Consider the following 14,614-nt stretch of genomic DNA (forward strand, 5'->3'; position numbering starts at 1 on the left):
AGATCCAGAGGTAAAGCGACAGATTTATTGAGATAGTCGTGAAAAAATAAATGGATCTGAGCAATTGGAGACAGAACAGAGGTCGTGGGCATACGTGAATCGTACAGTTGTGGACATAATAGAATGGACCACGCTTCAGTAGCCAAACTTTTATGATGTGTATAGAAGTGAATATTACCGGATTTTTCCATTTGGGACGCAAATTCAGTTCTTGCGCTTGTGCGTAAATGAAGGCAGCAGCCTTTCTATTTTTTTACGATATGCCAGGTAAGATTTAATTGGAACCTGGAGCCTATACCCACGATATCAGAAAGGAGGGCCCTAGCAAGGTGTGTGAAACCGAATATTTGTGTGCTGCTATGAGCCGTGTGGCCTAGTCTGCAGCATTTTTACATCCTGAAAAGGTTTTAAGTGTTTAGGGTAATTGGCTATAATTTCAGATATTCGCCTAAAGAAAATCGCGTGATAGCAGTAGCTAGCGCATCAAGACGCATGCTCTCTGACAACAAAATCCGGTCACTTCCGGAGCGCTGTCTTGACCCGGCTCGATCGGCTTTGCGCTTCCAGCGGCCGCAAAATATGCGCCAGCAATCTGCTAACCCATCCGTTGGCTAGTTCCTTTAGCAGAGTAAAAAAAAACGCTGCGTAAATGTCATCCTAATGAAAACATTTCAAGTTTGCTTGAAAATTTCCTTCTTTTCCCCGCGCCAGTATCTAACAACTGAGGCTTATCATTCACAGTAATTTTCCAGAACGAACAAACTATGGCTCTGTGCCCCACGACTCCCAACAGTGCAAAGATGGTTTAGCTGAGACAATTTCGTAATATTTGGCCACGGCTTTTAAAATTTCTATACGTAATAAATTTCTGGTGGGTGAGGAGTAATGGAATACATATTGTTCATCCACTTAAAGGCACAGTAAATGTCACGTTGTAATAAGATGGTAGTAAGGCGCCTCGATCATGGACAATGCTGGGTGCACGCGCAGATGGCTTGCGCACTTAAATGGATGAGCTTATATGTAAGCGATCGCGGAAGAAGAGTAGCAAAAAATGCGCCAGTGGCCGTATCCAATTAAATCATGTCTGTATAGCGCAAGACGAGGTGAAGCAAAATGACTTCAGCACCATACAGTAGCGTGAAAAGTTTGCATGAAGTAGTTAAAAGCTTTCAGCCCAGCTTCGCGTGTCCAAAGTTATCGAATGTTCTGGTGTTAGCTGCAGTGCGAGCAAACAATTTTTCAGGCTTCTTCTATTTTTACAGTTCCAATTTTTTAATGTAGCGATGACGGCTTTGTGATCGCTAAGTGAGTTGTTGAGTGCCGAATATCATGGATCTTACCATACGTTTTAATCTTATCGCACACACCGCCTGAAAGTTGTGTGCGCGCGTGTGCGCGTGTGTGTGTGTGTGTGTGTGTGTGTGTGTGTGTGTGTGTGTGTGGGTGCGTGTGCGCGCATGCGTGTGTGTGTGTGTGTGTGTGTGTGTGTGTGTGTGTGTGTGTGTGTGTGTGTGTGTGTGTGTGTGTGTGTGTGTGTGTGTGTGTGTGTGTGTGTGTGTGTGTGTGTGTGTGTGTGTGTGTGTGTGTGTGTGTGTGTGTGTGTGTGTGTGTGTGTGTGTGTGTGTGTGTTTCACACTGCCTTCAGCGGGCGAAGAATCCCAAACACTTTCGAGTAGAAATTCTTGGCTAGTTCTTTGGCTAGGAGACTGCATAGATAACAGAATACGCTGCACTAACTCGTCGCAAGCAGAACGCCGCTTCTGAGGGCAAAAGATGCTCAGGAACAAAGAGCGCACGCTCAAAAAATGTTCGTCACCAAAGGCCCAAGCACATACGCATAACGCGACCTGCTCCTACACACCTGTCAAAGCGTTCGGCCGCGCTCGGCGCTGTTCACTTTGAGTGCTCGCACATCCGCATGACTCACACCTCTATTTCGACAAATCTAAAAGGTGCATTCACAGCTGTTATTTTCTCTTTTTTTTGGGGGGGGGGGGGGGGCACTGCGGCCTAAGTAGAATCTAGTTTGCTTGGTTTATGAAGTAGAATATTACAATACTTGGCTCTGGCGACATCACACTTAAAGGCCAAGTAGTGCCATGACCAATGTCGACGAGCCATAGAAATTGCTGGCAGAATATTGACCAAGGAATGCGAGGATGTATGCAATTTCGGCGGCCAATCGCAACACGCAAGACGATGTTGAACAACATATGCAAGGATTTGCATACTTCTTATAAGCGATCGTACCTGGTGGGACAAGATTGACCATCGAATCCCAAGATGTGTGCTTCACTGGCTACCCATCGGAACTGATGGGGCAATATTTGGCAGCCAAGCCCAGTTTGTGCACATTGTTGGGAGGCCACCCCAACTTCCAGGGCAATATTGACCAGATTATACCAAGATATGTCTGATGCTCACGAGCCATAAAAATTGGCCTGACAACATCCACCAACGAATGCCATGATGTATGCAACTCTGGCTAGCCACCGCAACTGCCGGAACAATATTCGCCATTGAATGCCAGGTTGCAAGCGATGTTGGCAGGCCATTGCTTCTAGCTGGCTATCGCAGACCGTTGTTCGCCAGGTTATGCCAATGTTGGGAAATAAAGATAATAGCCGGGCCATTAATGGACGCGTTTTCGTATCGAATCGCCATTATTGGACACGCATTGGAAAGAACGGGCCGCCCTAGGACCACGGATCGCCAACACGTTCACAATATCGGGCCGATGCCATGTGCTGCCTGGGATACCAAGTGAATTCTTTTTGTTTGCCGCGGTCACCTCTGTCTAGCAGTGAAAAAAAGTCGAGGTAGAATGTCTAGAATTTTAAATGGCTAAAATAAATATAAGAATTTTGTCTCTGATCTTGTTGAGCAGGATGTGTGACTGGCATTCTGGCGCCGGGTCTGCAAGCAGACCTAGACGACCGACTTTCCGCGCTCTGCTGAATCCGCACGTAGCGCGCATCGACTGAATGGCCCACTCCGAGCGCACCTTGACAAGACACCGCCACTTTTGTTGGTGTTGAAATTGCCGGTTATAGTTATTGACAGAGCACTAATATTAATAAAGGGCAGCTTTAAAAACCGCGATTGAATGAAAAGCACTTATTCTGTTAGGCACCAGAAGAGAAGCAACTTGCATTATTCCCTGCGTGATAGAATCCCTATCTGGCATTCACTCCATGGGATGACGTAAGAGAAATGTTTTCTGCTTTTTCACTTGGTTTGTATTTTTTCGCTGCCGTGATTTCAATGAACACTGAAGAAGGCCTCGTGAATACCCTCAATTTGTTATTTCTCGGAACCTTAATTGGATGCAAAACACTGCGCTAGGATATATCCTTAAATCAGAAACTGTTGTAATACGGTAGCGTAAACTTGCTGTCACTGACAATTCTTCTCCTACTCACACTGTTCGTGGCGTCACGTCTCTATTTTCTTCACGCAAGTATTCTCTGTAGCATGGCGCCGTCTTTTCAAGTGCCATCAAATCATGCTGGCCGCGATTTGTCCAGTTTTGTCGACACGACGTGACCCGCTGACTGACCTAGAAATTGACGGCGCTACTAAAAAAAATTCCAAGTTTGAGAGAACAACACACGTGCGTTGTGTATTTTGGTATACAGTTATTTGTAATCTCAAGTTTCATTATCTTGAGGCCAATGAATGCCAGTCTGCCTAATGGAACCTGTCAAACGCGCCTATTCACTAGGCGCGGTTCTCTACAGTACGGCCCAGAGCTTACCTCTTTTTCTTATCATTATGGCTACCATTATTACAAAACGCCAGTAGTAAGCAAAATTCCAAAAGCGCAGTGGACCTTTCGACTGCGGCGAAAAACTGTAGTAAGTTAAGTGCAAATAGTTGCGATAATGTGGAGCGTTCGCGTGCCCGCACTGAATATTCTGTGATGTTATCAGCAGTATGCTTCAATAATGGACGTGTTGGGAGTAGCGCATTGCGCTACCTCGCCTACTTAACGAGCGTGAAGTCACGTGACGTCACCATTTACAAGCGAGATGCATCCTAATCGTGCACGTAGCAGAAAAACCGCTGCCATGTTTGCACTAGCAGAAGCTGATAACTTGCAGAAAGCTCACGGTTACACCGAATGAGGTCGCAGTATTAAACTACTCAATCTTGCCGCTTGCAACCTTAGAAATAGTGGTCGGACAATGAGCAGAAGGGATTAGGACCTGTGCGCATGAACCGTAACCTATCGCCGAAAGGCTTCTTAAAAATAACCGCATTTGGGCCTTCTCTTTCAGAAATGCCTGAGCTAATAAAGGAAACGATATGTCTTCGATATGAAAACGAACTGCAACTAAGGACATTAGGGACGACACAAACATTGGGCCAATATACCCATGTGCGACATTAAATTCCTCTTTCTTTCCACCAGGGCCTTCTGGAGTTCCGGATGTCACGGGTGCGCATGCTGTGGAGCGAGATGTTTTCGCGCATGGCACGAATCAAGCAGCGCTTCAAGCTGCAAGACTTCTTCATCACCGACACCTCCCTGGAGCAGATCTTCCTCAGTGTGACGCGCAAAGAGGCCTGCGACGCTGCTGCAGCCGAGGCAGCGGCCGAAGCCGCCGCTGCCCAGGCGCCCGTCATCCCCCAGCTGAACACGGTGGCCACCACGCTGGGACTATAGAATAAAGAAGCTGCATAATGAATGTTGCCGTGTTTGTTGGTGGCCCGACCACGCACCCACAGGACGCCTTCAATGACGCGATGGAAGAAAATCATGAAGGACGCTTAAGCTTCGCCTTTGAGAGTTGAACGCGTTAGCGCTATTGGACCACCACCGGTAATCGGCGGCCGCTATATGCAGCCGTGCGCTTGTGGGGTGCGCTATATCCGCAAACAACCTCAATCTCAGTGCCCCTCGGCGAACTCAGCGACGGATGAGAACTCGGCGCATGACAAACTAGGCCTAATGTCTTAGGCCTAATGTCAGCACCACGTGGTGACACACACTGCGGCTTCTGAGCGGGTTTGTACTTCTTTCATAGATGCCCGGATCACACCTATCATATTGATAAGACACACATACACATTGATCCAACCGTTTAATTACAATGAATCATCTCAGAAATCAAATTAGTCTGGTTGAATTACCTAATCACTAATCCCCTACAGCATGTCAAAGACCACAACGCATCCACTAGATCCACCTCTATCCCGCTGAATCTGATAAGCGTTTGTGGCCTATGGATGGCGCGCCAGTCTTTCACTCGAAAGTTCATAGGTTTGGATCCCGCCTAATTACCCGCACAAGGTCATGTGGTTGGTACGTCACGAACCCGTCGGTGAGGCTAAAATTTTCGGCCACGCCGCCGACGAACGCCGACAGTAGTTTCCCGGGCAAAGAAACAACTTCATTGCCAAGGATTTGTAGATCGCGGAAGACTGTTCCTCAGTGTGACCCCCAAACAGGGGTGACCTCGAAGGCCCAGTTAACAACAGCTTCATGTGTAGTCTTCTCCAGCTTCAGCAGCAGGAGCAGCTGTTTTGAGTTATCTTCGGAGGAAGGTGAAAGGAGAATCCGAGGTGGAGGCTTGACCTCAAATCCCCGTAATATGGGACCTTGGGTTGCCAATTCCTGGCAATGTAGGCATGCGGGGTTACACTCCCCGTTCGTAATAACTGATAACCTGTGGAGGCTTATAATGAGTCGAGTCTAGATACTTCTTAGCATCGTTGCCTGTGCTTTGTTAAGGTCTGGTTGAGGAGGCGCTGCACGGGCCATTTAACACTAATGCGTTCAAAGAGCGCCCATTTCGACACAACAGAAAGAACAAGGGAGAGAGCTTCAGTTCACGTGTACGCTGTTTTTTCAGCATGAATCTTCCCCAACTTGCTCAAACGTCTACTGCGCTTCACTAAAACTTCTGCTGCGGTTCCCTTTAACACGCTTGAACCAACAGCCCTTGGTTTGTACATAATTCGTGTACGAATAGCATTGCTTCACTGTAATAAATGCCAGTGATAAACGGAGCGTTGAAAAAAAACAACCACTATTGAGCAGTTTCGCTTTGTCTCTGCTACTCAAATGAATAGCTCGAACTCTTCGGGTCTGTGGTTCGCTTCAATGCCGACTCATTATGCTGGAATTGAATGGTGTCTTGTTCCCCTCAAATACCTTGGAGTTGCCCTCTATGCATTCAAGACATGTGGGCATTACTGGAGGGAGCGGGTGCCGGCCATTCAGAGCTATGCTCGGACTACTGTTCTGCAGCGCCTACCAATTTTTGGCCGAGCGCAGGCCTGCAACATGTTTTTGGCAGCAAAAATTTACTACGTTTTGTAGGCACTCCATTGTGCGACACACTACATCCAAATGTTTCTCCGAACATTTGGGACGTTCATATGGTCCTCCAGTTTTTAGCCAATGCGGGACGAAAACCTATTCAGGCCTGTTTCTGCTGGCGGACTAGGCTTTACACATCTCTACGGGAGATAGTTGCATCGTCCCTTGCGCTGTTCCACCACCATGCAGAAATACTGGATGGACCGGGAACTCGCTCTTCTGATAGAAAGCGTTCAAACAAGGATGCGGCAGTGTGCAAGAATTAATTTCTCAAACGTTTGCATGGTGCAGTTGGTCGATCGATCTAGTATACTGGGCCCTGTATGATCTTCTTTCCTTTTACTTACATCCATTTGCTTCTTTTGTCAGTCTTCTTGTGGGCCAAACTGTGGAAAGTTCACTTTTCTTTTAGAGATTGGCTACTTCAGCGAACTCGTCTGCTTTTATTTTGCCTACTGGATTCTACGTTCTGTTCCCTTCCACTGATACTTTTTAAGCTCGCAGTAAAGCATTTATACCGCCAATGATAATGATAGAACAAAGGCGTATATCGTATTTACTGGCGCCGAAAAGTTCTGAAACCTGGTTTGCCTCAAGGACCGCTGAGGACGTTGCCCACGCTCCGAAGAGGAATAGACGCTCCTAGAAGACTTCGTGACGGAAGAAAGAAGCGTTTGTGTGCACATTATTTACAGGTGCAATAGAGCGCCGAGGCGTGCCTGAAAATTAGCAGGGAAGAACATGGACGGAGCCCACACATCGCACACCATACCATGACAAGTCCACCACGAGTCTACACGCGCGCATTTTATACTGGCGGCGCGGTCTCAAAGGTACCCAGGGGTCCCTAAGCAGCAGGCCTGGCACGGGCTCAATGCGCAATGGGAATTTTCAACGTGTGTTGCGAAGGGTGGCCAATGCTGCGACACCACTTGGTGTTCGATGAACGGCTCCATCGGCGGATGGCGTCTCGTGGTCACTGCAGGCCCGGTCATACCAAACTTTTAATGAGTTTTTTTGGCAGTGAATTATATTTTATGCGCTTTCACGACTTTTGTTATCATGGTCACATCTAACATTCATTATATCTTTGTTAGAACCCAGCCATTTGTACTTGTTCTCATTTTTAGAAGCTAAATGGATTCCATGTGCAGTATTTATTTACATTCTATATTCAAACCACATTATTTTCACTAGGGCAGTGCTACGAGCATCACAACAAAAACTTTTTGATTTCACTACCAGTTATCTATTTCGAGCCCACCTGCACCCACTTTGTTTATTCATCAACATTTGCTCACTTTGAGAGATCAGTTGATTCTTAGAAGCCCGCGTCAGCTTTTGTAGTTTGTATTGAACTCTACCGCGAGAATAAATTTTCTTATGGTGAACGTTGAGCGCGAACACCGGAACATCCACAAAGAAGCGAGAAACACAAGGACAGGCGCAACGCTTACAAATGCTTTGCTCTTCATTGGCCACCATTACGCAAGCAGATTAAAATTTCCACGTCCTTTGAGAGAAGTTAACGTTGAGTTGAGCACAGGAACTTTTACTCGGCGAATACTCGAAGAATAAATCGCTGTAATATACTTACTCGGAAAGAATGATTTCATTCCGGAGATCCCCAACAGAGGCCATCTTTGTGCTAATATTATTCCCCATAAGAAGCCCCTAAAATTTTATTACTTTCTAATTCATTGGTTAATGATGAAAACGCAGGGCCCCACAAACCACGTGCTCTGATCTTTCGGTGTGCAGCTGCACGGGTTGTTCTTCTTTTGCAAGCATAGCGGGCTACCTAATTTAGTGGGTATGTACGGTAGACATCAATGTTCAGCCGGGGACAAAAGTCTGTAGACCACATGTTCCTCAGAAGAAGCCGATAGCTCTATTTTTGGCCGGCGGCTGGAGATCACAACTGCGGCCTCCAGGTTCCGGCTAATAGCAGAGCCGTTGACTTCCTTTGAGAAAAACGTAGTTAACAGACTTCTTTTTATGGCGTTATTTTTTGCATCTGGGCATAAAGAAAACTGGGAAAAAAGAAAAAAAAGAACTGATTGGGTGGGTGTTAAATGAAGGAGAAAAGCTAGGCCGATCTGATGAAGGCCTGGAAGGAGCGGTGATGTGGCCCCTGCATGCAAGCAATACAGGAGGACGGGTACTTAAATGCACAAATACTGGCACTTTGCGGGTTTCTGGAGCTCAAAGTCAATTTTTATGCAATGAATTTCTGACACATTTAAAAGTTTTCATTCTAGCTTTTAGAAAATGCCATCGTAAGCTACTTTCTCGGGTCAGTTAGTGCCCAAACTAATCTGAAATGAAAATTGCTGGGTTGATTTTTTTACCACAGCCTTGTCAGACCGAAAGAAGTTCGGCCTGTGCAAGTTAATAAAAATGGACATCTGAAGCCTCTGCGCTGCAGTAAATGTGCGCACAAAATCTTGCAGCTGCAGATTCAGCAGTTCTTCTCTTCTATGTTCTCGCCAGCTCTATGCTATGGGTCTGTGCAAAAAAATATGCAACAGTGTTTTATGGCGTGCATTAGTAAAATACGTGCCTGCCAAAATGCGTACTTATTTTAAAATTACTAGAAAAATTATTGAAAAGCACAGGAGACTTTGGCACTGTTTGGGCGCTGGGAACAGAAATATAGTTCTAACAAATCAACCCAATTGGGAGAGCGCGCTTATAGCGCAACATTTAGAGATATAAGAAACATATGTATGATAAAAATTGCTGCCAAATTCCCCATTGCGCTTCTTCCCAGCGAACGCAAATATTTGTCATGCATTATTCTCAGGCACCTGAAAATCAAGGCTGATAAAAGGCGAGCAACTGCATGCAACGATGTGACGAGGTGACGAAACATACACAGGATAGCCAAAGCCGGCAGCTGGAGGCAAAACTAATTGACCTTGGTCAGGGTGAACGGCATAAGAGCTGCTGCTCGCTGCAGTGAGAGAACGCTAGTGTAAATATCTTATATTAAACCGGCGTTGCAGTTAACAATGAAATTTACACAACTAAAACTTTTCTAAAGCCAGCTACGATAGCGAAGTGCTTTATTTTTTATTTTGTTCCAAATCGCATATATGGTACAGTTATTTTTGGCTTACTTTGTCTGTCTACTCAACTTATTATCGCACTTCAGTTCCCGAGCCCTAACTGGCGTTTGGTTCTATATTGCATTTTTTGCTCCGCCTTCGCGACCTTTGTAAATTTACCCTGACCGGTCATTGTCTGGTAGCTCACGAACCACGCGACACAGGCAGAACCACGCGACATGTCCACTCAAGCGGCATGCCAAAGAAAATGGCGGTGGGCCAAGGGTTTAAAAGAACTGAGAGGGGGAGGGGGGAGGCGTTGCGGTGAAAATACATGCGTTTACGAATTGTAGGGTGATAATTACGGGTGCTCTTCAGCTGCGCTTCAAGGATATGACGCATCAGAGTTAATGTTTATTAGCTACTTTCCTTCTAATTTTCCCCCCTCTGTAATTATACACAGTGATGGGCATACATCAGCAGACATATTAGACCCCATGATGCAGCAGAGGACATAAAACCTCTTCCTTTAACCAGGCTGAAGGAACGTATACCTTAATGGTCTAGGGGTAGCGGGCCTGACTAGAGCCCCAACTCTCCTAGGTAATTACAAATTATTACCCATATTTTGTTTTCACTGAAATTAAATTAGTTGATATCCTTCTTTGTAAAATAAGATTTCGTCATGTTTACATCTGATAATCCAGTTTTAACTCAAGTTTTAACTGTTTCATTCCACCGGTCAAAGCGTTACCTCGATCCTCTAGACCGGTCTTGAATTATTGTGACAACGTGCACGGCTTTTTCACTGAAGGTACACTGTAACGCTCCCGCGTGGAACACTTACATGTGGTGTTGGCCAGAGCAGAGCTTCAGCATACAAAAGTGGAGGAGGAAACGAAGCAGGTTCTGGTGAGACAACTTGGGTATCTGTGAAGTGAACATTGAGCGCAACGCGAGGCAGTGTTAGGCGCCCCCGGACAACCCCGAGATTGTGTCTGCTTCTTGACAGATTGAGTGCCGTTGCGGTCGAAGTTCCCCATAACTTTGGCAATCCGTAATGACATGGGCAATGACGCTGCGATCTTCGGCTGGTAATATGTTGCAAGCCGTTGTAGGAATGCTCATGAAGGTGTCTATACGCCCTAATAATTTATCCTCGTCAAGGAGTTTATGCAGTGGCGATTGTGTAAAGCGTACTTGTTGTAAATGGTCAGCATTTTACCTGCCTGCGACTTTCGTCCGTGCAAATTGTGCACGGCTTGAATACTGAATGTTGGGTAATTAGGTGAACGGGATTCTCGAAAACAACGCTAGGGCAGAAGTGACACAAGTGAAAAGAAACGCGACATGTGCTGAGTCACTGCTGCTTTTGATACAGAAAGTAATTTGATGAAAGTATAGGGGGAGATCGGCAGACAGTAAAGGGATCCTGGCCTGCTGCTCCACAGAAGGAATGGGGAAGGGAAAGTTGAATGAGAGTTAGGGTGTGAATGGAGGGTGGTTTTCTAAGTTTTGAGCTTTTAATGGTAAAAAAATGCAAGAGATATCTTAGGACAGGACCTGACTGGGAATGTGTCGCTAAACAGACATTATGTATCAAACGGTAGTAATATCAGTTAGGGATAGAGTACTAAAGAGCTGTAATCAGTCGAGTGGGCAGACAAATTAAATGAATTATATCTAGTAACATATGTGCGATTTGGAACTTTTTAAAACACCGTCCTAGGTAATAGTTTTAAAAAAAAGTTTTAGTTGTGTTCATTTCATTCTTAATTACAACGCCCGTTTAATATCAAATATTAGCACTCATGTTCTCTCACTGCAGCGGACAGCAGCTCTTATGCCATTCACCCGGACCTAGGTGAGTTATTTTTGCCTCCAGCTGCCGGCTTTGACTGGCCTGTGTAGGTTTCGTCTCCTCGTCACATCGTAGCTTTGGCTGGCCTGTGTAGGTTTCGTCTCCTCGTCACATCGTAGCTTTGGCTGGCCTGTGTAGGTTTCGTCTCCTCGTCACATCGTTGCTTTGGCTGGCCTGAGTAGGTTTCGTCACCTCGTAACATCGTTGCTTTGGCTGGCCTGTGTAGGTTTCGTCTCCTCGTCACATCGTAGCTTTGGCTGGCCTGTGTAGGTTTCGTCTCCTCGTCACATCGTTGCTTTGGCTGGCCTGTGTAGGTTTCGTCACATCGTAACATCGTTGCTTTGGCTGGCCTGTGTAGGTTTCGTCACCTCCTCGCATGGTTGCGTGCAGCTGTTCGCCTTTTATCAGCCTTGATTTTTAAAGCTTGAGAATAGATGCATGAAAAATATATGTGTTCGAGGGTAGGAAGCTGTATGGTGCACTTAGCAGCAATTTTCATCATATATATGATCTGAAGGTTGCGCACTGCTTTTATGATAAAAAAAATTGATGATGGCCTATCCCTTTTAGGCCAGGATATACGTAGTGTATGCGCGGCGACAACTGGTTCGGAAGAGTTAATATATGAAAGGCGCGCATTCACTACATGCGCCTTTATTCCCGGTTAAACCTCGAGACGTCGTGGCTGAGTGTAGCGTCTGCGCCTCAAACGTCAAAGGCCCTGGTTCGTTTCCCAGCCTCGACACAGGGTTTTCTTTATTCAGCGAGTGTGCGGGGGGTTTGACCACTTGGTTGGCCACGTGGTTCGCCACGTGAACCACGTGGCCAGCCACGCCGCCGGCAGCTCCTCCGCACCACGCGACCGACAGCGTGGCCAACCAAGTGGTCAAACCCCCCGCACACTCGCTGAATAAAGAAAACCCTGTGTCGAGGCTGGGAAACGAACCAGGGCCTTTGGCGTTTGAGGCGGAGACGCTACACTCAGCCACGACGTCTCGAGGTTTAACCGGGAATAAAGGCGCATGTAGTGAATGCGCGCCTTTCATATATTAACTCTTCCGAACCAGTTGTCGCCGCGCATACACTACGTATATCCTGGCCTAAAAGGGATAGGCCATCATCAATTTTTTTTATCATAAAAGCAGTGCGCAACCTTCAGATCATATATATGATGAAAATTGCTACTAAGTGCACCATACAGCTTCCTACCCTCGAACACATATATTTTTCATGCATCTATTCTCAAGCTTTAAAAATCAAGGCTGATAAAAGGCGAACAGCTGCACGCAACCATGTGAGGAGGTGACGAAACCTACACAGGCCAGCCAAAGCAACGATGTTACGAGGTGACGAAACCTACTCAGGCCAGCCAAAGCAACGATGTGACGAGGAGACGAAACCTACACAGGCTAGTCAAAGCCGGCAGCTGGAGGCAAAAATAACTCACCTAGGTCCGGGTGAATGGCATAAGAGCTGCTGTCCGCTGCAGTGAGAGAACATGAGTGCTAATATTTGATATTAAACGGGCGTTGTAATTAAGAATGAAATGAACACAACTAAAACTTTTTTTAAAACTATTACCTAGGACGGTGTTTTAAAAAGTTCCAAATCGCACATATGTTACTAGATATAATTCATTTAATTTCTCTGCCCACTCGACTGATTACAGCTCTTTAGTACTCTATCCCTAACTGATATTACTATCGTTTGATACATAATGTCTGTTTAGCGACACATTCCCAGTCAGGTCCTGTCCTAAGATATCTCTTGCATTTTTTTACCATTAAAAGCTCAAAACTTAGAAAACCACCCTCCATTCACACCCTAACTCTCATTCAACTTTCCCTTCCCCATTCCCTTTGTGGAGCAGCAGGCCAGGATCCCTTTACTGTCTGCCGACCTCTCCACCTATCCTTTCATCAAATTACTTTCTGTATCAAAAGCAGCAGTGACTCAGCACATGTCGCGTTACTTTTCACTTGTGTCACCTCTGCCCTAGCGTTGTTTTCGAGAATCCCGTTCACCTAATTACCCAACATTCAGTATTCAAGCCGTGCACAATTTGCACGGACGAAAGTCGCAGGCCGGTAAAATGCTGACCATTTACAACAAGTACGCTTTACACAATCGCCACTGTATAAACTCCTTGACGAGGATAAATTATTAGGGCGTATAGACACCTTCATGAGCATTCCTACAACGGCTTGCAACATATTACCAGCCGAAGATCGCAGCGTCATTGCCCATGTCATTACGGATTGCCAAAGTTACGGGGAACTTCGACCGCAACGGCACTCAATCTGTCAAGAAGCAGACACAATCTCGGGGTTGTCCGGGGGCGCCTAACACTGCCTCGCGTTGCGCTCACTGTTCACTTCACAGATACCCAAGTTGTCTCACCAGAACCTGCTTCGTTTCCTCCTCCACTTTTGTATGCTGAAGCTCTGCTCTGGCCAACACCACATGCAAGTGTTCCACGCGGGAGCGTTACAGTGTACCTTCAGTGGAAAAGCCGTGCACGTTGTCACAATAATTCAAGACCGGTCTAGAGGATCGAGGTAACGCTTTGACCGGTGGAATGAAACAGTTAAAACTTGAGTTAAAACTGGATTATCAGATGTGAACATGAAGAAATCTTATTTTACAAAGAAGGATATCAACTAATTTAATTTCAGTGAAAACAAAATAGGGGTAATAATTTGTAATTACCTAGGAGAGTTGGGGCTCTAGTCAGGCCCGCTACCCCAAGACCATTAAGGTATACGTTCCTTCAGCCTGGTTAAAGGAAGAGGTTTTATGTCCTCTGCTGCATCATGGGGTCTAATATGTCTGCTGATGTATGCCCATCACTGTGTATAATTACAGAGGGGGGAAAATTAGAAGGAAAGTAGCTAATAAACATTAACTCTGATGCGTCATATCCTTGAAGCGCAGCTGAAGAGCACCCGTAATTATCACCCTACAATTCGTAAACGCAAGTATTTTCACCGCAACGCCTCCCCCCTCCCCCTCTCAGTTCTTTTAAACCCTCGGCCCACCGCCATTTTCTTTGGCATGCCGCTTGAGTGAACATGTCGCGTGGTTCTGCCTGTGTCGCGTGGTTCGTGAGCTACCAGACAATGACCGGCCAGGGTAAATCTACAAAGGTCGCGAAGGCGGAGCAAAAAATGCAATATAGAACCAAACGCCAGTTAGGGCTCGGGAACTGAAGTGCGATAATAAGTTGAGTAGACAGACAAAGTAAGCCAAAAATAACTGTACCATATATGCGATTTGGAACAAAATAAAAAAATAAAGCACTTCGCTATCGTAGCTGGCTTTAGAAAAGTTTTAGTTGTGTAAATTTCATTGTTAACTGCAACGCCGGTTTAA

At 45.9% G+C, this 14,614-nt stretch overlaps 1 protein-coding gene across 1 annotated transcript in view; it reads left to right on the top strand.

Annotated features, from left to right (window-relative positions):
* The window catches only part of LOC144096657 (ATP-binding cassette sub-family A member 2-like), a 62,931-nt gene extending 58,251 nt beyond the window's left edge, over nt 1–4,680 (top strand). The window contains exon 13 of the mRNA XM_077629488.1: nt 4,418–4,680. Within this exon, the coding sequence (XP_077485614.1) occupies nt 4,418–4,672 (255 nt within the window). The 3' untranslated portion in view covers nt 4,673–4,680. The remainder of the gene's footprint in view (nt 1–4,417) is intronic.
* Nucleotides 4,681–14,614: the final 9,934 nt, after the last annotated feature.

The sequence above is a fragment of the Amblyomma americanum genome, chromosome 7 (assembly GCF_052857255.1).
Source record: "Amblyomma americanum isolate KBUSLIRL-KWMA chromosome 7, ASM5285725v1, whole genome shotgun sequence".
Lineage (NCBI taxonomy): Eukaryota > Metazoa > Arthropoda > Arachnida > Ixodida > Ixodidae > Amblyomma > Amblyomma americanum.